The sequence below is a fragment of the Leucoraja erinacea genome, chromosome 10, assembly GCF_028641065.1.
Source record: "Leucoraja erinacea ecotype New England chromosome 10, Leri_hhj_1, whole genome shotgun sequence".
NCBI lineage: Eukaryota > Metazoa > Chordata > Chondrichthyes > Rajiformes > Rajidae > Leucoraja > Leucoraja erinaceus.
The window spans coordinates 43,823,015-43,847,216 of NC_073386.1; the positions used below are offsets into that span (position 1 = coordinate 43,823,015).

At 41.5% G+C, this 24,202-nt stretch overlaps 1 protein-coding gene across 4 annotated transcripts in view; it reads right to left on the minus strand.

Annotated features, from left to right (window-relative positions):
* raver2 (ribonucleoprotein, PTB-binding 2) overlaps nt 1–24,202 on the minus strand; it is a 63,018-nt gene that overhangs the window by 30,187 nt on the left and 8,629 nt on the right. For all 4 annotated transcript variants that reach the window (XM_055642073.1, XM_055642071.1, XM_055642070.1 and 1 more), the window contains exons 3-7: nt 15,568–16,037; nt 10,931–11,119; nt 5,476–5,602; nt 4,038–4,123; nt 3,001–3,102 (exon numbers count right to left, since the gene is read on the minus strand). In XM_055642073.1, the coding sequence (XP_055498048.1) occupies nt 3,001–3,102; nt 4,038–4,123; nt 5,476–5,602; nt 10,931–11,119; nt 15,568–16,037 (974 nt within the window). The remainder of the gene's footprint in view (nt 1–3,000; nt 3,103–4,037; nt 4,124–5,475; nt 5,603–10,930; nt 11,120–15,567; nt 16,038–24,202) is intronic.

Below are 24,202 nucleotides of genomic sequence, written 5' to 3' on the forward strand. Positions count from 1 at the left end.
GACATTTAAAGAGAATCTAATCCTTACAACTAAAGTATCAACAATAATTGAGCAATATTCTTGTGGCCATTCTTCCTGCACAATTTATGGTCTGATCCCCTACAAAGCGTTAGATTAAAATCAACGATTCCTTCCCGCGAAATCCACCTTTGAAGAACCTACAGCAGATCAGAAATGCAAGGTTTTAGGTGGCTTTCCTTAGCTTAAGCCAATGGGTGCCACAAGGAACATTGCTGAGATCCAATAAGTTCATATTAAATATTTGGTTAAGCAAACCAAGTACTATATCCATAATTATTTATGAGAAAGCTAAGGGGCAGCAACAGTTGTGGATAGAGAAGGGAGATTGTAGACCTAAAGAACAGATATTAAATGAAGATGGTTAAGTTTCAAGCTCCTTGGTGTGAAATTTTGCTAACAATTTCACCTGGTCCAACCACAAACCTATGGCAAAGAATGCAACCAACACCTCTACCTCCTCGGAAAGCTAAAGAAATAGTCTCCAACGACTTATCATTTACCTATATCTTAGTACACCATCATAATAAACTAATACCAAAACTAATGATGAAATATAATGCAGAGAAAAGTGAAGCAATTATTTTGGTATAAACAATTGAAACCCAGCATGTTTTTTTTGTTTTATTTTTAAATGGTGAGTGTGAATGGAATTACCATTCAAATGGACTTGTACCTGGGTATCCTGATACACAAATCATGGATAATCTGCTCATACGTCAAGTAATTTGGACAATGGCCTACATTGCAGGTGGGCTTGAATCACAAATTTGAAACGAGAAAATAAAAAAATAAAAAATTCACCCCGAGTGACTGGTTAGTATTCTCAACTGTGGCAGCTCAGTCGCAGAGTATATCAAAGACAGATTTTACTGGGGGATTTTAAGAATATGGAGTAGGTACATGAAAGTAGAGTCTAGATAAATAATCATCCATGGCCCTATCAAGTGATGAAGCAGGCATGAAGTATTATTTGTATATTCTTGCGTATATTTTAAATCCATGCAACACCTTTATCACAATCTGGAGAGTAGTTTAGTAGATGGGAAATAGAACAGGAGGCATATTTAAGATGCTCTATAGGAGATCCAACAAATTGACCCATCATGCCAAATAGTTTTATTAATTTATTTAATGGGTTTTCACTACATCTTAAAAATAAGATATCCAGAACACAAACTCTGCCTCATTTGTGCACCCAAACTCAAAAATATTAAGGATAGAGAGTGCAATAGTAATCAGTTCAGCAGAGCAAGTGCAGCCTGAAAAAGTGTCTGCTTGTGGATCTTGAGAAAGGTCAGAGCAGGCTGGAGACATCAGAAGATGGAGAATGTGGAGGAAAAATATCTCAAGAAAATAAGATCAGTGACAGTCCAGAAGACAACAATCTAGTGCTCATAAGTGGGATCACAATCCAGAGGGAGTTATAGGAACTGATGTTTGGCCTCTGTGAGATGGAAGCCTTTCACTAAAAACAGCAGTTATCAGCCTTTAACACCAGTATCAAGGTTTGTCTTTCATGAACGGAGGCATCATTGGAATGAGGGTAGGTTACCAAAGATAATTAAGATATTGAGATAGACAAAATGTTGGAGAAACTCAGCGGGTGAGGCAGCATCTATGGAGAGAAGGAATAGGCGACATTTTGGTGGGAAGAAAGGAAATGGCGGAGACAGTAGGCTTGTGGGAGAGCTGGAGAGGGGAAGGAGGGAGAAAGCAAGGACTACCTGAAATTGGAGATGTCAATGATCATACCGCTGGGGTGTAGACTACCCAAGCGAAATACAAGGTGCTGTTCGGTCTCTGCAGAAAGGGGAGGAGGTGGTAAGATGTGGCCAGTGGTGGGATCCCATTGGAGGTGGGGAAAATGTCGGAGGATTATATGTTGTATGCGACGGCTGGTAGGGTGGAAGGTGAGGACAAGGGGGACTCTGTCCTTGTTACAAGTAGGGAGATGGGGAGTGAGAGCGGAGCTGTGAAATATAGAGGAGACGCTGGTGAGAGCCTCATCTATAATAGAAGAGGGGAACCCCCGAACCCTAAAGAATGAGGACATCTCCGATGCCCTGGTCTGGAACACCTCATTCTGGGTGCAGACAGAGGAATTGGGAGTAGGGGGGGTAGAGTCCTTAAAGGAAGCAGGTTAGGAAGAAGTGTAGTCCAGATAGCCATGGGAGTCAGTGGGTTTGTAGTAGATGTTGGTAAGTAGTCTGTTATCTGCGATGGAGATGGTGAGGTCTAGAAACGATAGGGAGATGTCGGAAATGGTCCAGGTGAATTTGAGTGCCGGATGGAAGTAGTGGTGAAATGGATGAAGTCAATGAGTTCTGCATGGGTGCAGGAGGTAGCACCAATGCAGTCGCCAATGGAGCTGAGGTAGACTACCGGGATAGGGCATGGTACACTTCGAACAAGGATTGTTCCACGTATCCTACAAAGAAGCAGGCATAGCTGGGGCCCATGCATGTGCCCATAGCTACGCCTTGGATTTGGAGGAAATGGGAGTATATTGAGATGATCAGTGTTAGTTAACTCACTTTTCCTCTCACCATAGGCAATGCCTGATCTGCCACACATTTCCAGCATTTTCCTTTTAGATTAAGCAACAGATCTGACCTGCATTTCAGTTTTAAATACTCCTTTATTTTCATGCTCCAATTGCTTTAATTTATTAATAAGGTATTTCTATAAACATTGGGCAACTCTCGTCTTACTCCTATACTTTAAACATTTCACCCTCAACCTCTGCAACTTAAATGTATTATTCACTTTCCCAGTTCACCTCACTTTAAAGGGTTCTCAACCAAATACATGAGCTGTTTCTCTTTTCTACAATGTTGCCCAACCTATTGATCATTCACCCAGCATTTACTATTTTCATTTCAGATTTGCAGCATTTAGAGTCTTTTGGGAAATTTGCACACAGCAATACAAATCTAGTTAAGGATTTGAGATTATCGACTCATCTCAATTACAACTTACATTGTTGATTGCTGGATTATCTTTGTTCAAAAGCAGTTGTTGCTGTTGTGCCACTTGCATTCGCAGTAGATTCTGAAACAATCCATTTCCCAATGCAGCATTCTAATTCAGGGGAAGAAAAGTAAGTTGTTCAATAAAGCAGGTCAATCAACCACACAAATATTTTCAGCCCAAGGTAATTGGATCAAAAAATTAAGATTAAAATTAAGAATTATTTTCCACAGAGGACAGACTACAATTATTTTCACAGATAACCAGTGCATATTTCTAGGCTTTGCGGCTCCGGAAATATACGCCTGCACTAGTTAAAAGCCACACATTAAGACATCAGATTCTGTTCTTGAAACAAACTAGCTCCTTTTCATCAGTGAAGCAAGTATTAGTCCAAAAGAAGAGCCAATATTGCAATGTTCTATCCAGGCAAGAAATTCCAGTTTTGAAAAATGAACATTACAGAGTTTTTGGAGGGCTGATTTGTGAAGAGAGTAGGCCATTGGGCTCATTTGGGAAAATGAAAAGGTATTTTCTTTTGATTTTCATGATATACCGTACAAAAATGTTTGAGTTTTCCTTCAATAAAATTCCAACTGACAGAAGAATTTAAATTTCTTCAAAATTATTAAGACATTGACAAAAATCCTTGCAGGGCTCATGTGTTGACATCAACCATGGAGCCAATTTTGTGATTTAGGTCAGAGATAAATGAACTTTACTTTGCACACATTATATTTGACTATGTATGATTTCAGTAATTCTAAGTAGCTTGTTCCATGTGAACAGGACTCTTAGAAACTTTCAAAGTTTATTTAACAAAGAGATCCCGTTACATCTTTCTTCTGTTTGATTAACAGAAATATATCTTCAACAACTCTGCACACAGTGCAAGTGTGAGCTAATGAATCCAGTGTTGGGGTAAAAAGAGCTTGATGGCAATGATTCATTCAAATTCGTTTTTATGGTTTCTCGAATGCATGGCTTATCCTGATGAATGTTTATTTATTAGAATGTGCTTCAGAAAATGAGTTCAAATAATCTACCTGTTGTGCTTGATTTATTTGAAGTAGGGCTGCAGTCAGTGCAGGATTCTGCAAAGTTGGCAGACCCAAAGTATTCCCCAGCATACCTTAAGGGGACAAATAAACTTTTAGAACAATTTTTGAAGAAACACTTAGCAAATGCAACGTCCATTTCAATTAATTAAAAAAAACCATGGCAACATTTGTTAATGGCAATAACACAGAAAATTAAATAACTCAAAAGTGAGTGGTCACACAAATATTTGCACAGTTCCATGTATTATTTTTCATAAGAGTTGTATCATGATGACAAATTACTTTGGCATGCTTTGTGTCACAATCAAGTCCGATCCATCATTCACTTGACATTAATTGCCCACGAGCAAAATCAACATACAAAATATTTGTTCCTTCTCCGTAACCCATCTGATTCCACACGTTTTAAATTAAATTGACTGGTTTGGCCCAATTGCTTTTTGATTAAAAGGCCGATTAGTCAAACACTAAACTAACCCGAGCACACAATTCAGATTTGACACAATTTAAATGCTGTCTGACTTCTGAAAGATGAATTACACCAAACTACCTCTCCCTCCCCAAGTATACACACAAAAAAATCTACACAATAAATGAGAATAATCAAGAGCAATTTGACAACAATGGAACTGCTTCATTCTGGAAGTTTCAAGCTTTCAAGTTGATCATAAAGGATGACCTGTTAAGAATATCTACCACTACCTGCTCCATCAACACCTCAACAAGCACTAAATTCTTCCTTGAGCAATTCAAACACATCATGGAAATTGCAACAGAATCTGTGGCTTTGCCTGACATTTAACTATTAAGGTTCAGTTTATCTGAACAGAAACCAAATTTAAAATATAAAATGCCCTCACTTTTGAACTTGCACAAAACCTATTAGATAATATTTACTAGTTCTAATGACATGTAGATTCTATCATTTGTCGCATCACAGATGCTGGCTAATCTGCTAAATATTTTCAATTTTTATACCAAAGATCACGTTTTTACATTAGAACTTCCATAATGGACCAGCAATGCAAAAGGTTTCAGCACTGCTAAAGAAGATTGTTTAGATTCCACCCGTAACATAACAGTTTAAGTGCCCTAAAACCATCCCAGCTCAATTTAAGTGGAACCCATCCCAAAAGAACTGCACTTTAATGCCAGTAGCACTGTGAGCATTTCCATCAACTGAAATCTCAACACTCGGAACAACATTTTACCCAATCTTCAATCCCATGGCAATTACAAACAGCTTCATCAGAATTATAATCCAAGGTCTTGTATTTTTTATGTATGGTGGTAGTTCTTGGCAAACTCTCAATAGAACCCAAATCTTATGTTTATCCAACACGATTAGTTTCTACAATTTATCTGTAAAGAACTGAAATAATACAAGGCTCCAAAATTGCCTTGCAAGAATCAAACCACTCACTTTTTTTGCCAGCTTGTCCATTGAAGTTAGGTCTCAGTAGCAGCTGCAATACAGCAGGATTACTCAGGGTGTTCATGAATTGCAAAGGGTTGGGTTCAGGAAGAAGGCCCTTTCTGCTATTTAGCAACTGAAGAGAAAATTTAATTCAGAGTTAGACACCCAACTGCTATAAAGTCAAATATTTAGAAATATACATAGCAATAAATTAGTTGCTTTCATAGCATATTTCCAGCAAAACATGTGCAGCAAGTTCCACAAAAAAATGAAAATGTTAATGGAAATGGAAATGTGTGCAGTTAACAGAAGCATTAATCATCTCATTCAAAATTGTTCTCAGTCAGTGACAAATAGAGTAGGTAGTAATATTATTGAGCCATTTACAGGCCTCAATCCAGCAGCCCTGCATTATTCCCAAATCGACATGGACTTTTTTGTGGCCCTGTGGGTCCAATTACACAGGAGACCTCCCTTTCTATGAAGTGCCCTATGAGGAAGAAAGTCCACAAAAAAAATGGTAGGCCTTGAGCTTAGAATTCCAAAGGCCAGAACCCTCAAATGGGCTGATGGCCTTTGACAGCTCACTCTTGTTTACAGAACTTTGACCATTAATATTTAAAAGCAGATGAGAAATATTTTAGAAATTCAAATTTAACTATTCCGATCTCTTAATTAAAAATGAATCATTTTGTTCAAATTCACCCTAATGTTTTGAATTAACGGGCATTTAAAGATCCAATAAAATGATATCTGCACTCTCCTTATTAAAGTTAGTGACGCTTTTTAAATGAACATGTCCACTCTACATGATTGCGACCACTGCAATAAAGCTGAGGGGTTCAATTTAAATGTATGCTGGCTTCTTGGGGATGGGATTTACTGGCAACTAGGGACAATCGGCATGCTAGGGTCCAGGGCAGGTCACATCTTACACACTTGATAGAGCTCTTTGAAGGTGTAACAAAGGTGATTGATAAGGGTATGACTGTGGATGTTGTCTATGATGACTTAGTTTGGATTCAGATCTTGCTTACTTAAAGCCCTATCCCACGGTACGAGTTCATTCCAAGAGCTCTCCCGAGTTAAAAAAAAAAAATCAAGCTCGTGGTAAGCATGGAGAATGAACGTAGCGGGTACGTCGGAACGCAGGGATGTCTCTTAGCGCTAATGGCTGGTACTCGGGAGGACTCGCTAACGGCAGGTAAGCTCGGAAGACTCGTGAAGATTTTTCAACATGATGAAAAATTTCCACGAGAGCCCCGAGTACTGACGAGTGGCCATTACGGTAAATCTCCGAGTTCGAATCAGGGCAAACTCGGGAGAACTCTTGGAATGAACCCTTACCATGGGACAGGGCTTTTAGAAGACAAATGGTAGTGGTGGAAGGGTGTTATGCTGACTGGCGGTTTGTAGCTTCAAGGGACCTCTTCTTTGTGATATACCATAGTAACATGGGACAAATATATAGATGGGTTGATTGGATAACACAATAATTGGTGACGGTGTGGACAGTGAAAGCTGTCAAAGTCACGGGAGACAGATCAATTGCAAACATGGGCATAGAAATGGCAGATGGAATTTATCCAGGCAAATGTGAAGTGTTGCATTTTGTGAGGTCAAATGTAAGGGGAAGGTATAAAATTACTAGCATGATCCGGAACAGCATTATCCCCTACCCAGCTATGTTCCACTTGTAGCCTACTCCAGCTCACAAAACCAAAGAGCTGTTGCGATGACAAAGGATATTTAAAAAATGGCAGGTGCTTGGTCAAGCATGGCTCAATGGCCATAGTTGGTGTGCGTTCATATTTCTGAGAACTGAGATACTTGCTGGAATGACATTTTCATTGTTAATTATATTTTTCTTGAAAAATATGCATTCATACAAGAATATGAAATATCCATATTTCCACAACCCTATTATCATGAAATCTGAACCCACCATTCCATAAAGAACTCTGACAGTATATATTCAGTAAACTAACAAATTGAATTTTGATAGCACAAACAATTCATGGACATTGAATGCCAGTTAATAAATAGCAGTATTCTCCCAAAGGTAGGTTTTTTAAACAATAACAGTGTTTATTAACACATTGTATGCTTACAAAGATAATCTGAATTTATTAACACTGCAGGTTAGATTGTTTTGTTGAATTTTTGATTATTCTTCAATATTAAGTTAAGCAAAAATGGGTAATTTAAAATTAAAATGTAATATATATGTTAAGCATGATGGTTTAATAATGGGAATGAGATTGATGAAAGGAATTCAATCCATGTGGTTCTCTTCTTGAACAATATTAGACTATTCCAGACCAATTCTCAAGTTCTGAGGAAATTGCCCATAGAACTGGGTTGAGAAAAAAAGTGATATTTTTATAAATGTATATCATAACAAACATGCATTTACCTCCTCCTGCATGTAGATGTTGCAATAAATTCAAGGGCCAAGGTGTGGTATTGAAGTGCTTTAATAACTCCCAATAATTGCCATCAAAACTCACACTTCAAATGGTGGTCATATGGACAAAGTACACCATGATTGCTTGAATAATCTTGAAGCCCTTTCGGCAGATTGAAAGAGGCAGGCCAGAGAGGGGCGGGAAGGAGTAAGATGGGGTGAAGGAGTAGAACAGAGAAATGGTAGGGGAAGGGGTGAAGGGAAAAAAAGGAGGCAATCTGGCAGATTTCAAGCATTGATTATACAATGATGTTAATGATTTTAACATTTTGAAACAACTATTGCACCCAAATATAAAATTGTTCAGTCAAAAGGAAAAGTGGTTCACAACATTAAAAAAAATCTCATTAAAGCACTTGAAATCAATCCAAGTCTTATTTTCTGTTTTCATATTGTTATTGCTTAGGAGGCGAGATCTAATGCAGGACTGAGGCAGGCAAGCGGCTGGAAGACAGTACACAAAGTCAGTTATATGAAAGAAAGTCCAATGGACAGAATAGGAATTGAGGGCAGGAATCGAGGAAGAACTGTTGGATTGAATTGCACTTATTTTAACGCGCAAGGCCTGACGGGAAAGGCGGATGAACTCAAGGCATGGATAGGTAGATGTAGCTAGGATGTTGTGCCTATTACGGAAACCTGGCTAAAAGAGGGACAGGACTGGCAGCTTAGTGTTCCACGGTACAGATGTTTCCTCAGGCAGGGGAGAGGGCGAAGCTGGATCTACTCTTAGGAAATTGGGAAGAGCAAGTGACAGAAATGTCTGTGGGCAGGCCTCTTTGAACCAGCAATCACTTCTGTTAGCTTTAATGATAGTTATGATAAAGATCAAGTTGATTGGGGTAGGTTGATTGCTGGCAAATGTACATCGAGAAAGTGGGATGCTTTTAAGAGTGTGTTGAACAGAGTTCAGGGCCTGCAGGTTCCTGTTAAAGTGATGGGCAAAGCAGGTGGGAGCAAGAAAACTTGGATGATGAGAGAAATTGAGGCCCTGGTCTGGAAAAAGGAGGCATAGGACTGATATAGGAAGCTGGGTTCAAGCGTGTCCCTGGACAAGTTTCAGGAACTGAGGAACAAAGTCAAGAAATAAATCAGAAAGGTAAAAAAGTGGGAAGGAGATAGCTCTCGTGGATAATACTAAGAATTAAAAAAAATGTAAGCACATTAAAGAAAATAGGGTGACCAGAGAAAATAGAAGCTCCTTATAAACAAAACCAGTTATCTGTGTGGAGCTGCAGTCAGTGGGCAAGTTCCTCCAGTAGCATTTCTCCTCTGTGTTCACTGTGAAGACAGGGAGCTTGGGACAGTTAATAGAAGTGTCTTGAAGACAGCCAGTATTACAGTTGAAGAGGTGCTGAACCTTTTAAGGCGTATTAAATCTCCTGGGCCTGATCGGATACATCCAAGGACACTGTGGGAAGCTAAAGACATTGCAGGCAGCCTAGCTGATATATACAAATTATCACTACATACGGATGATGAGTCAGAAGTCTCAAGTGTGGTTAATGTTGTGCCTTTATTTAAGGGCGGCAAGGAAAAGCCTGGGAATTATAGATCAGTGCGCCTAACATTTGTGGTAGGCAAGTTATTGGAGAGTATTTTGAGCTACAATAATATAGTCAGGCTGATTACACCAAGGCAGCATGGTTTTGTACATGGACGATCATATCTCACAAATGTGATGAGTTTTTTTGAAGAAGTAACCAAAATGGTTCATGATGGGGGCGAAGTTGAAGACGTAGCCTTGTGGCAATAATTTGATAAGGTCCATCATGGTACGCCGTGTTAGATCGTATGGGATCCAGGGAGAGCTAACCAATAGGATGGAGAATGAGCTTCATGAAAGGAAGCAGAAGGTGATGGGGTAGGGTTGTTTTTCAGACTGGAAGACTGTGATTAGTGGTGTGCCTCAGGGATTGGTGCTGGGCCCATTGCTGTTGGTGGTCTATATCAATGAATTGTATGGGAATGCATGATTTGTAAGTTTGCAAATGATATGAAAGTGGGTGGCATTGCAGATAGGGAAGATTGTTATCAAAAATTGTAGTAGGATCTTGAATAGTTGGGCAGATGACCAGAGGAATGATTAATGGAGTTTAATACAAAGGTACAACAACAAGGTGTTGCCTTTTGGGAAGTTAAAATAGGGCAGGACCTTCACAGTGAACTGCAGGGCTCTGGGGAATGTTGTAGAGCAGAAGGATCTAGGAGTGCGGGTACATAGTTCCTTGAAAGTGGCATCACAGGTAGGTAAGGGTGGTCAAAAAATCTTTAATATCACTGGCCTTCATCAGTCAGAGTATTGAGTATATAAGTTGGGATTTTATGTTACAGATGTACAACACATTGGTGGGGCCACATTTGGAATGTTATGGTCAGTTTAGGTCTTCACCCCGTTAGAAGAAATATGTTAAGTTGAATGCAGAGAAGATTTACAAAGATGTTGTTAGGACTTGAGGGCCTGAGCTATTGGGAGAGGTTGAGCAGGCTAGGACTTATTCCTTGGAGCACAGGAAGATGAGGGGAATAGATAAATACACACAGCATGAATACACTGTGTACAAATACACAGTCTTTTACCCACAGTAGGGGAATCAGGAACCAGACGGCATGGGTTTGAGGTGAGATGTAAGATTTAACTGGAAACTGAGGGGCAACTCTTTCCACACAAAAGGTGGTGGGCATATGGAACAAGCTGCCAGAGGAGATAGTTGAAGCAGGTAAAATCACAACATTTAAAAGACATTTGGCCAGGTACATGGATCGGAAAAGTTGAGAAGGATATGGGCTAAACACAGGCAGATGGGATTAGGGTAAATGGGGCATCTTGGTTGGAGTGGGCAAGTTGGACTGAAGGGCCTATCTCCATGCTGTATGACTCCGTCCAAAATAATTAATAATGTTGTTTATTGCTGAACTAACAGAAGAAATGTCATACTTATTTTGGTGCTAAAGCTTAAACATTCTGAAAAGAGGATTAAAGATCTTACTTACCAACCTCTGGGCGGCAATAAGTGCTGCCAGAGTACAGCGTCCTGCAGGCCCCGGAGCACAAAATGAAATATGGACATGGCTGCCCCCAATAAGCATTCCATTAGCAGATCGCTGAACTAATTCAGTTTGGTCAGCAGTCTCGTACTCAGCTACTGCAAAAGAAGGATGGCTACCTGAGCCTTGGGCAAGCTGATAAATAAAACAAAAGAAAAATAAGCACATTAAAACAAAAGTTGAACAACTATTCTCCACTCAAGGAAATATCTAGTGGTAAGATGGAGCAGTTCCTCAGTTGGCTCAGTTCTTTTCTCAACCTTCCCAAATTCAATTTAAAAAGGCACAATTTAATAAATTGGCTGAAAACCCCAATGAAATGCACATTGGCACCACAGATTTTACTCAAATGCACACTATAATACAAAAGTTGTTAAAACAAAAATACCCCTAGTTTGGAAGATGTTTAAATACAGGCATATTTTCCTAAATAAACTGCCAAGTGTCTGAAGCAAAGCTGCTTGCTAAAGAACTGACAAACACAGTCAAGAACTATTCTGAATTGTAACAACAACATCCCAGAAGCAGAAGGAAGAGGGCTCGGACCCTTTAGGCTGATACAAATAATAAATTTTAATAACAGTCAAAATGGTGGTTAAACCTAAATACACAGCAGTCCCGACAAGAGAGGTGTCTGGCTGAATTCCTGAACAGATAAAGAGATTAAATTACAAATTGGGTCAATATTTGGTGATCAATACTGATAAAGATGCTGCCCAGCCTGTCACAAAACTTCCAAATAGCTTGCAGATAATCACAATATTGTTACAATGAAAAACTACTACCACTCAAATAAACTTTTGCATAATCAGTAGTGCAAGTGATTTTTTAGAAGATCATCCTAACTTTGAATATCATGTTAATCTGGATTACCAATTATTCATAACGAATATAAACATTCCCCGATTTAAGTAATAAGCGGCATACATACACTCGCCCTTACGTAAACAATTCTGTACTGAGTCCCTGGTCTTCTTCTTATCAAGTCCACACACAAGATTAGAAGTTGTTCAGCCAGAGTAGAACACACTTCTCGGCATCTGCATACAATGGTGTCTGTCTTGCGCTTCTTGTGCGTGGTGGTGGAAATATTGGTGAAAACAGCCGCGACGTGAACGCTCTTTCCTTGATCCCAGTCCCCAGTGCTAACAAGGCAGTTTGTAATTGCCACAACAGTGTACGATCACTCAAGCAACGGCAGCGGTGCTTATCCAGAAGGCAGAAAGGGCCTTGGAAGCAGCCGGACACCAGTGAGACGGTTAATACTTTAGGTAGAGGATGCGAGTTATTTTGGGTAGAGGATGGCGATTGAGAATTACATGAAATCTGACGTGTTAGGGTTCACGGAACGCAACTGTTACATCAGGGAGTGCCTGTATATTTCTGACCCAATTTCAGCAGTGGTATGTGTGAGAAAGAGTGTGATATGGTAGAAGGCAGAAATAGGAGGAAGGCAACTAAGTGGAGAAAGCATAGAAAAAACATTGAGTGAATCCTAATAAAAGATCCGTTAAAACTTATTTCAAATATCTTTCAGTGAGAACTTCATTCTGGATTTAGATTCAAATCTCCAAGAAGTTGAAGAGCACTATTCCAAAGTTAAAGAGCAATAACCCAGTACAACTGTGACAGTCAAAACATTTAAGCGGGAAAACACATTTTGAATTGAAAAGGCATTAAAAAAATATACAGGTGCACAATCTTTTATCCGAAGTTCCAAATAACAAAAAGCTCCGAATAGCAGACATTTTTTCGGTCCTTGAAAAAAGGTCCTTGAAGACGTTCACCGAGGGCAGCCCGCAGAGGTGACAGCGGAACCTCCGGTCGGTCCTCGAAGAAAGGGGAACTAAATCCCCATTCATAAAAGAGAAGGTGAGGGTATATTGCGCGGGAGGGTTAATAATTGACAATCTGTTGCTGCCTGCCGTTGAGTTAAAAAGTTCCCACGGTAGACTCATGATACATAGTGTATCGTGAGTCTTGCGTGGTAACTTTTTAACTCAGTGGGCAGGTAGCAGCAGATTGTCGCTCCCTTCAGTTTCACCCCACCTACACCCCTCTGCTTCCCGGCCATGTGTGTGACCCCTTCCCTCCCCTCTCCAGCTCCCCGCCCATTGCACCGGCGTGGGGGCTTTGCACTGTCTTCACGTCGGAGCCAGTGCCAGTCACCGGAGACGTCAGGACCAACGGGACACCGGCCCCCAGGCCCACTGCAAGCATGGAGATCCCAGAGACCCCCAGCCAGCAGCAGCCCAGCCCCGCTCCAACTACAGAGAAACACGCTCCCCGTAGGAACAGAAGCTGATGGTGTGCAAGGTACGTCTTGGTCTTGGGGTTGCGGATGAGGGGGCGCAGCTCGGGCTGTGACGTCTCCGGCCACGTACAGGAGCTGAGACTGGGAACTGTGGGGTTGTTTGCAGTTGCAGAGGGAGGGGGCAAGGGCGGTACAGTTCCCAGTCTCAGCTCCAGTCCAGGGAGGTGACCGGAGACGTCAGGACCAACGGGACACCGACTGCAAGCACGGAGATCCCAGAGACTCACAGCCAGCAGCAACTCTAGCCCAGCCCCGCTCCAACTCCAGAGGAACCCAGGTTGCGGATGAGGGGGCGCAGCTCGAGCTGTGGGCGAACTGCCACTTGTCGCTGTAGCGGCGCATCGGGGAGCGGGTTCTTGTTGGTCCTGACGTCTCCGGCCATCCCCCTGGACAGGAGCTGAGAGACGTCAGGACCACCAGAAGCCGCTCCCCGATGGGCCGCTACAACGACAAGTGGCAGTTCGCCCACAGCCCGAGCTGCGCCCCTTCATCGGGACACCGACCCCCAGGCCCACTGCAAGCACGGAGATCCCAGAGACTCACAGCCAGCAACAACTCTAGCCCAGCCCCGCTCCAACTCCAGAGGAACCCGGGTTGCGGATGAGGGGGCGCAGCTTGGGCTGTGGGCGAACTGCCACTTGTTGGAGGGACAGGGAGACACAGCGGCTTTTGAGAATGGTGGGCAATCACTTCCAAAGATCTGCCCACACAGTCAGTACACCTCTCCTACACTTGTCTCCCGCACTAAGACCATCTCGCAGAGAATGATCCCAGCCTAACCCTCCCTATTCTCTCCTATTCTGCAAGAAAAAACTACATTGAAGACTCAAACTCGCGATTGAGTAACTGCCGGGATCGAGGCGCAAACTCGCGACCTTGCGGATATGAGCCGAGCACTCTACCACTACGCTAAAAATCTTCCATTCCGAAAGCCGAAAAATTCTGAATTACGAAAAGTGTCTGGTCCCAAGGCTTTCGGATAAAAGGTTGTGCACCTGTAGCACTAAGCAAACAAAGATGAACATTTCGAAGGATAATACATCTTGTCTATCTGTGTGTGTGTGTTGGTGTTTGTGCCAGATTCGGCCTTTGATTCCTTGGTACGCCAAAACAACTACGAAATTCTCTGGGATTTTTCCCATTTCGCTAGCGATTTCACTTTTACATTCAATCATCCAAACATTTGGACTTTTTTATGTACACGTTTTTAAAAAATAAAATCCCCCCCCCCCCCCTCACTCATTTTAAAATCTAAAACGAGCTACCGATGTCACAATCCAACATGTCGACCAATAGTATGCCTCCAAGTACACTTGCTCCCCGGCTCGCGCTGCTGGACTCCAGCCCGCCCGCCCGCCCCCCACTTCACTTCCCTCCCCCATCCTCTCCGTCCTCTCCCCCCACTTCTTCCCCCCCCTACTCGGGGGTCTGAAGCGCCAAGTTCTCCTCCCTCCCTCCTCCCCCCACACCCCCCTTCTCTCGATCGGCTCTCTGCTGATTTCCACCGTCCGCCCGCCCGTTAGCAGCAGCAGCAGGCGGGCCCTGTTCTCGCTCTCCCTGGCACAGTGAGCAGCCTGCGGGAGCGTTCGGACGACCCCTTCCCCTCACCCCCAGAGTCTCGATTGAGGACGCTGATGTAGTTTGGTTGACGGGTGGTCCGCTGCCCGATCGCTTGCTCCTCTCCTCCTCATCTACACACCCCTTCTCCTCCCCCCCCCCCCCCCCACCCCACTTGGGGCCTGAATCCTGCAGCCTCCCCCACCCCCTCCCTCCTGCTGCCAGTCGCGTTGCTCGCAAAGCCTTTGAAAAAAAAACACGCTTTCACGAGAGAGCGAATGATTATTGCGTTCAAGAACCAGACCTCTGACAACGTGCACCCCCACCCCTCAAATTCTCCACACTCCCTCTCCCCCCCCATCCGCCCCTCACACTCCCTTTCCCCCCTCCTCCCACCCTTCCTCTCCCCCATCTCACCCCCCCCCTCTCTCTTTCCCCCCTCACTCTCACACCTCTCCCCCTCTGCACCTCTCTCCCCCCTACCCCTCCCTCCCCACTTACAGGAATAATCTGCATCTCAAGATTTTGAAAGAGATTGCTATGGAAGTAGTGGACACACTGGAAGTAGTAGACACTCTGGAGTAATGTTCTAAGATTTCTGAGTTCACTAAATCATATTGCACATTGAGTTCAAATATATTACAACCACTGAAATTAAAGTTAACAGTCCATGCCATGAAAAAAAAGCATATTCCCATTTTTCTCTACATACCTGACAGAAAACTGGTTTAAACATCTGTGAGAAGAACTCTGTCAGCTCCTCTGAGTCTTTGTAATCATGGGGAATTTTATCGATGCAAAGGCACTTTGAATGAAGGAAATCAGATGACAGTTGATCAGCATCTGTCCACTGAACATATAGGATGCAAGATCCTAGCTGTTTGCCCATAAGTTCAGATTTAGCTCGAGAAGCAGAATCCTTCTTCATGTATTCCACAAAACCATAACCTTTTGAATGTCCAGTGGTCTCACTATAAACAAGGAAGCACCGCTCCAGGTTTCCATGTAGACGGACCAGATCCTCAAACTGTTGTTGTGTATAGGAAAGGGGCAACTGAGTAACGCAGAGCAAGCTATCCGTAGATTGCAGTTGAACAGTTATCTCTCTTTCCTGGAAAATGGACTTGTGAAATTTGCAAATGGCGTTCTCTGCTTGCTCTCCATTCAGCAAAGTAACAAAAGCTGAAAAAGAAAATCACATTAAATCAAGAGTCAATATATTAAGGTATTTTACACAAGTACATATTCCATGATCAATTGCCTTCTTTGGTATTAACATTTCTTTGATACTGACTTAAAATTTATAGCAGTGCATTTCATTCCCATCACTCAAATATTATTCCTTTTAAATAATTATTATTCAGCTTTGGATCAAACAAATAACTTGTAGACAAAAAGGAAATCAGTTACCTTTGCTGAACCAGCTGCAATTCAATAAAACAGTAACTCAAAAGGAAGTCTTCAAGACAAATAAACAATGAGGTGACAAATTGTTCTACACAAATTATCAAACAGAAAGTTAAAAGAAAGATTCTTTCCAATTTCTAACATGGAAACTTTACATTCTAGTTTTTTTTAATGTTTAATACGTTGCTAGCTTCACAGGGATAACACTGGCTTCTCGTGTCTATTTTTTCAAGGCAGCCATAAAAGACAAATTGATTGTTTCAGCTTTGATTTTCATTAAAATATAATAGCCCTATTACAATTAATGAAAAATCATTGGTGTGATTATTTCAATTAGAAGGTAGCTGCACAACAGATTAATTACCACCCATCACTTGAAATTCACGATGGCCTAGATTATTACTTCAATCCACAATGTTCCAATTAAAAAGACAGTGCATACAAAAAACTTAAGCAATGACAAACTTTACAATTAAAATAGCTTTATTCAAATTACACTAATCTAAACAAGTGAAAATAACAATGATTTTTTGTTAATACTGAAAAATTCAAACTATTACACTTGCTTTCAAGGTTACAGGAGCCCCAATGTTCTAGACTGTCTATTGTTTGGCCTCACCTTTTATGCTTTGCAATGCTGCACCATTTGGGCTTTTAGCTTACACAGCACTGCCTAGTGTAAACAGAAACCACAAAAGATCAGCGCACACACTCTGATAAAGATAGTGTTCAGAAATAAAGCAGTATTGTCCAAAAGAAATTGCTGACCAGTCATGTTTAAAACAACATTTCCGTCATGTGTAGTAGTTTTTGTATAAAACACACAACATACAGCTAAAAGGGTACTTTGTGTATTCACTTAACATGGCAACCATTCAGTAACCAAAGCATTCACAGAACAAAAATTAAAACTCTGCTTTTCATGTTTTAAAAACAAACGTACCTACCATGCAAGTACATACAGTAATCAATTTTCCACAAATATCTACTACTGATTTTTACCTACTCCCCAGAAATGCAATTAGCCATCCACATTACACCAGTTTGAGGAAACTCCACTCTAAATGCATTAACCAACTTCAGAATGTCTACAATCAAGGACAACAAAGGCAATGTCCTTGGGAATGCCAACATCTGTCGGATTCCGTCCGTCACACATCACTCAGACTTCAAAATATCACTGTTGCTTAAATGCCATTTGGTTGAAATTTGCAAATCACTGCCCAACAGAATTGCTGCCATTTAAGATGGCTCAACATAACTTTAAAGGGCAATTAGGGTTGCTCGTCCTTGCCATGTTTATGTCCATTGCTCCCTGAAAATTGACTGAGGAACATTTCCTATTGGTGTATCAAATAGTTTTAAATAAAGAATGCATTGCTGTTCTTTTAATGCAATGGTTAATTTAATTATAAAATTTCCCCAAAAGCTAGTACAGATGAAGTAACCAAAGATTGACACAAAAAGCTGGAGCATCTCTGGAGAGAAACAAATGGGTGAGATTTCAGGTCGAGACCCTTCTTTGGCCTGAAACGTCACCCATTCCTTCTCTCCAGAGATGCTGCCTGGCCCGCTGAGTTACTCCAGCTTTTTGTGTCATCTTCGGTTTAAACCAGCATCTGCAGTTCCTTCCTACAGATTAAGAAACCTTTTGGTTTAAGTTTAGGCTTACACAGCAAAAAGTTTTGTTTTGCATGCTATGCTAGCCAAACAGATCAGATATACCATACATTAATACAATCAAGTCAAACTAAAGCGTAATAGATAGAGCAAATGGGAAGATAGAGCACGGAATATACAGTGCATCCAGAAAATATTCAGACCCTTTTATTCAGACCCAAATATTAAGACACTTTTTCCACATTTTGATATGTTACAGCCTTATTCTAAAATTGATTAAATTCTTTTTTTTTTTAAATCATCAATCTACACACAATACATAATAAAAAAGCAAAAACAGGTGTTTAGAAATTTTTGCAAAGTAATTAAACAAAATTAACTGAAATATCACATTTACATAGGCATTCAGACCCATTACTCAGTACTTTGTTGAGGCATCTTTGGCAGCGCTTATAGCCTCAAGTCTTCTTGGGAATGACACTACAAGCTTGGCACACCTGTATTTGGGCAACTTCTCCCATTCTTCGCTGCAGATCCTCTCAAGCTCTGTCAAGTTGGATGGGGAGCGTCGATGCACAGCTATTTTCAGGTCCCTCCAGAGATGTTCGATCGGGTTCAGGTCCAGGCTCTGGACTCAGACTTGTCAAGAAGCCACTCTTGTGTTGTCTTGGCTGTGTGCTCAGGGTCGTTGTACTTTGTTTTCATGGCTTGGTTTCTGCTCTAACATGCACTATCAACTGTGGGACCCTATATAGACAGGTGTGTGCCTTTCCAAATCATGTCCAGTCAATTTAATTTACCACTGGTGGACTCCAATCAAGTTGTAGAAACATCTCAAGGATAATCAATGGAAAGAGGATGAACTTAAGCTCAATTTTGAGTGTCATAGCAAAGGGTCTAATGACATGTAAATATGATATCAGTTATTTATTTTTAATTACTTTGCAAAAATTTTTAAACACCTGCTTTCGCTTCTTCATTCTGGGGTATTGTGGGTAGATTGAGAATTAAAAAAAAATTTCATGCCTTTTAAAATAAGGTTGTAAAATGTGGAAAACGTGAAGGGGTCTGAATACTTTCTGAATACACTGCAGTTCCCCGCATTGTCGCACATCAGTTCTATAGACAAGTCCAATGTTCACATGCAGTAGAGAAGAATCAGTCAGTACCCTAGCTTATGGAAGGACTGCCCAGAAGCCCGATAGCAGAGGAAAATAAGTCTAATGGGGCATGCTTTAAAGTTTCTGTTCCTTCTGCCAGACAGGAGGCATGATCAGGATGGACCAAGTCTTTGATTATGTTGGCTGCTTTTCCAAAGCAGATGGGCGTGTAGATGGAATTAATCTGGTCTATGAGATGGACTAGGCTATATCTATAAACAGACGGCTAGACTACCCACCTATGGGTGAGTGGTGGAGTATTGCGTTCAGGAACCAGCCCTCTCCTGCGATGCCGTGCGACCCTTCAAACTTTACCCCCCCTCCCACTCCCTCTCTACCGCTCCCCTCTAGCTGCGCCATTGTGGGTTATCTGCAAGTGGATAGCGCAGTAAATGGGGTAAAAGGAGCGAATGAATAATATTCCTTCACTCCAGAGGTGCTGCCTGTCCTGCTGAGTTACTCCAGCAAGTTGTGTCAGTATAAACCCGCATCTACAGTTCCTTCCTACACAAACAATCTGATAGCTACAAATCTACAGGCCAATTGTGACTACTTAATAATCTATCCCCACCACAATCCCGTAAAAACCCATTTTGCCTCCACTATAGGCCCAACATGCTCAATTTTCTTATTGTGTATTATTGTGTAACCTGCTCAATTTTCTTCTGGATCAAACAATACATTTGCAGATTCCATGAAAATGTATTCCATTTTTAATTTGCATGGCTTGAGGCAACATTGAACGTACACAAAACCTAACTTTCAGCTGCTTTCTGTTCCTCCAAAATTAAATCAGAATTGTGCGCTTTAAAGCGGAAAAAAGAAAAACACAAATACAGAACAAGATCATAACCTGCAGTTCAAACTCTTCCTCTCCCACTCTCACTCTGATTTTTTCACTTTTTAAACAGGCTGATGAAGCTGATGAGATAATTGTAAGAACCACAGACTTTTCCACAAATGGGGCTGGATGTGTGCGATGCACAAAAGCAGGGGTAATGATTGAAAAGTGCTCTTTATTCAGCTTATTCAAGGCTTTTACATGCTCATATAAATCATATTTCTTCTTAATTTTGAGCATATTCTGGAATCTCTTCCTGTGTATTCCTCAGAATAGAAAGCATCCTCATGACAAATATGTGAATAAGGAGCCTAGATTAATTAGGAATGTACTAATTGTCAAGAGTGTACTAATTGTCACATGTACCAACAAAAAAATGAAATTCTTACAGCAGTATTACAGGCCTGCAAATGCAAAATGTAGATAATATAAAGAAAAATCCTATACATTAACAACCCCAATACTAATGTAAAATTCCCCAAAAGTCCTTTGTGCAACTAAAGATCGTCCATAAAAGTTCTTAGTTGAGGTTACTGTTATGAGGTGCACAAAAGCCTGATGGCTGTTAGGAACCAGCTATTGGTGGCCCTGGTAGCCATGATTTTCAGACTCCTATTCAATTCAACTTTATTATCATTGCACAGATACAAGTATAGGTACAACGAAATGCAGTTTAGCGTCTGGTCATAGTCATAGTGCAAGATAGAAGTAGAAAATAAAAATACAGAATAAGCATACAATAGAGTAAAGAGTACTGGTTAACAATGTGTGGAATGTGGATGGATTAGAAAAAAACTGGTACATAGGCAAATACTGTATACAAATGGGAGACTAAAGATATCTGGCGACGGGACTCTTGAGTTCAGCAGTGTAATAGTGTCATTGAAAAAGCTGTTCCTCATCCTGCTTGTGCGAGACCTGAGGCTCCTGTACCGCCTCCCTGATGGGAGGAGGGCAAACAGTCCATGGTTAGGGTGGGAGGGGTCCTTGATGATTTTCCCGACCCGTCTCAGACACCGTTTTCGGTGGAGGGCATCCATGGCAGGGAGCGGGGCACCGATGATGTGCTGAGGGGTTTTCACCACCCGTTGTAGTGCCTTCCTCTCAGCTGTGGTGCAACTACTGCACCATACCGTGAAGCAGGTGGTCAGGATGCTTTCGATGGTACAGCGGTAAAAGTTGGTCAGGATCTGTGGGGACAGGTGAGCTTTCTTGAGCCTCCTCAGGAAGTAAAGGCGCTGCTGCGCCTTTTTGATCAATTTGGTGGTATTGAGGGACCAGGACAGATCCTCCGAGATGTGTACCCCGAGGAATTTGTAGTTGGAGATGCGCTCCACCTCAGTCCCATTTATATGGATGGGGGTATGTCTGCCCCCTCTGTTCTTCCTGAAGTAAACAATAATTTCCTTTGTTTTCTTGGAGTTGAGGATGAGGTTATTGTTGGCACACCAGGCTGCCAGGTTCTGGACCTCCTCCATTCATTGCAAGTGACATCACGGCATATTTTCCTCCATGCATACTTTCATTGCAATGGTAGAAGTGAAATGAGAGCATAGCTAGGGTGGTATGGGTCTTTCATGATACTGGCAGCCTTTTTGAGGTGGCACCTTCTATGTATCCCTTCGATGGTGCAGAGATCCGTACCCCTGATGGACCCAGGCAGCGTCTACCCCTCTCTAATCTCCTTCGTTCCCAGGTGTTTGAGTTAGCGATGCATCTCAATTTCCTGAGTAGAAGCATTGATGGGTTTATTTGATTGCATCAATGTGCTGGTTCCAGTGCAAGTCTTCAGAGATGTCTGCCATCCTGTCAATTAAGCCAGGTTCACAGATATTCAACTTTCCTTTCAAGTCAACAATCAGCACCTTCTTCGTGCGGATGTTGAGAGCAAGATCGTTGTCTGAAAATCTGTACATTTCATCCAGATTTTATATCATCCCTCCTCTACTCTGATTCATCATTGCCTGTTATATGTCCAACAAAATGGTGGTTTCATAGGCAAATTTAAGTGGTGATGGTATAGTTATGCAGTCATGGCTATAGAGCAGAGGATTGCACACATATCCTGAGCTGCTCGAGGAGGTTGTGTTGTTGCCAATTTATTCCAATTGTGGTCTGCCGGTGAAGAAGTCAAGGATCCAGTTGCACAGAGATCAGCAGACACCTCGTTCTCTACGCTTGGAGGCAATGATAGTGTTGAATGCTGAGCTGTAGTAGATGAACAGCCCGACGCATGCGTTATTGTCCAAGTGGTCCAATGTACAATGGAGAGCCAGTAAAATTGCATCTATTATGATCTGTACCATTGATCAAAGCACTTCATACCATGGACATTAGTGCCATTGGTCATTAGTCATCAAATAATGTCACCTTATTCTTCTTGGGCACCGGCATCATTGGTGCCCTTTTAAAGCAGGTGGGAACCTCAGACTTTAGAAAGGAGATTGACGATGTCCACAAAAACTTCAGCCAGTTTGTCCGAGCAGGATTTAAGAATGCAGCCAAGTACACCACAAATCCAGAGGGTTTAGCCACATGAAGAATATTCTGAGGTCAGCCTCGGCGACTGAGATTACAATGCCATCAGAGCCTATAAAGGCACAAAGGTGTTCTCCTTTTGAAATGTGTACAGAAAGCATTTAGCTTGCCGTGATGTCACTCAAGCTGCCACAAGGTTTCACCTGCAGGAAGTGATGGTGTACAAGCCCTGCCACAGCTACCATATGCCCGTCTGATTCTTCCGATAAAGTGGTACACACAATCATTACCAACATAACGTGTGGGATTCTTTTATCATAATTTCTGGCTGTTGTCATCCCACTAAACGTGAAGCCTACGCGAGGTTGGCACATTTGCGCCTAGGTGGCATAGGTGACCTTTGGAATCCTTATCATTTGACTTCAATCCCCATGAAGCCTCATGGCGTTACATCAGCTTGGGCAAGGAAACCTCCTCCTGATTTTCACCTGCTGTCTTCCCTTGGCTGATGAAATTAACAAGAGCATGAGGATATGGGTACTTCAATATCTTTAATCAGAAACCAAAGTGGCCAAGTACTGAAGAATAGATAGTGAATGAACCAACAAGAGATAAACCTATTTGACCTTTCTTACAATGTTCAATTTGCAACACTGCAACAAATGAAGCAGCTCATACCTGCATGCAGCAAAAGCTTGGAACATTCTCATTAAATTGATGGTAAGTAATATCCGCAACACTTATGCGCCATCTCTAACAATTTTAACAACTTGCCTGTTTTGCTGATCCAATTTTATTAGTGGGTCTTTTAATTACAAGACTAATGTAAATTCTCTGCAATATTAGTTCAGGATTCAGGATTATATAAACCAGTTGCACATCAGTAATCCAATCATCTAACTACAATTATTCAAATACACAAGCAGCAGAATCTTCAATGCCTTTGCAATAATTACCAAGTGAGAAAATTATGATAACTTTCAAAACCGGTACGCCTTGGGAAGAAGTTAGAAGTGAGAGCATTCCTACACATCAGTGTTCGCTATTTGGTAGCGAAGGTCACTTGTTTGCAAAGTTCTAATTAGGAAGTCTTTTTGGGTCAGTTTTGCTACCACAACCATACCTGTGGAAAGAACAGATGGATGAAAGGAGATTTATCTACTATCAAGCAAATAGGATTTTGTTTGTAAAGTGATGAAGTTGGTCACACCATAAGAGGTGTCGAAGATTCAACATGAAAGAACTTATGAAGATAAGATGGATTTCTTGAAAGAGCAGGGAATCAGTTTTGGATGTTTGGAAAAAAAAAAGGACATATGGTGAGACTGTAGGACTCCTATAATTTGTTATAAGTGCAAGCAATATCATCCTGGAGCACTTCACACTGTAAAAAAAGCTACTAGAGCAAATGGACGAGGAAGAACCGGAACAAATAGAAGCGCTACCAGAGCAAATAGAAGAGGACCAACTGGAGCAAACGGAACAGAAGAAATCAACTACTAGTGATGCTATCACCTCGCCTCAAGTAACTGCTCATATTGGGGCCGGGGTTGAAACCTGTATCTTCTCTATCTTACCAGTACAGGTAAGGAATAGCAAGACAAATAAAGTGTTGCAAACATATGCCTCTTTGGATCACGGAAGTTCGACTACCTTTTGCACAGAAAACCAGATGAGAAGACTGAACATCACTAGGAGAAGAGACTAAGATTCGATTGCGTACCATGAATAAAGATAAAGAGAGCACGAGTCATTACATTACACGTATGGTGATATTTTGGATGAAGATTATTTTATAACAATATCGGAAGTGTTTACACATAGAACCATGCCTGTTAGTC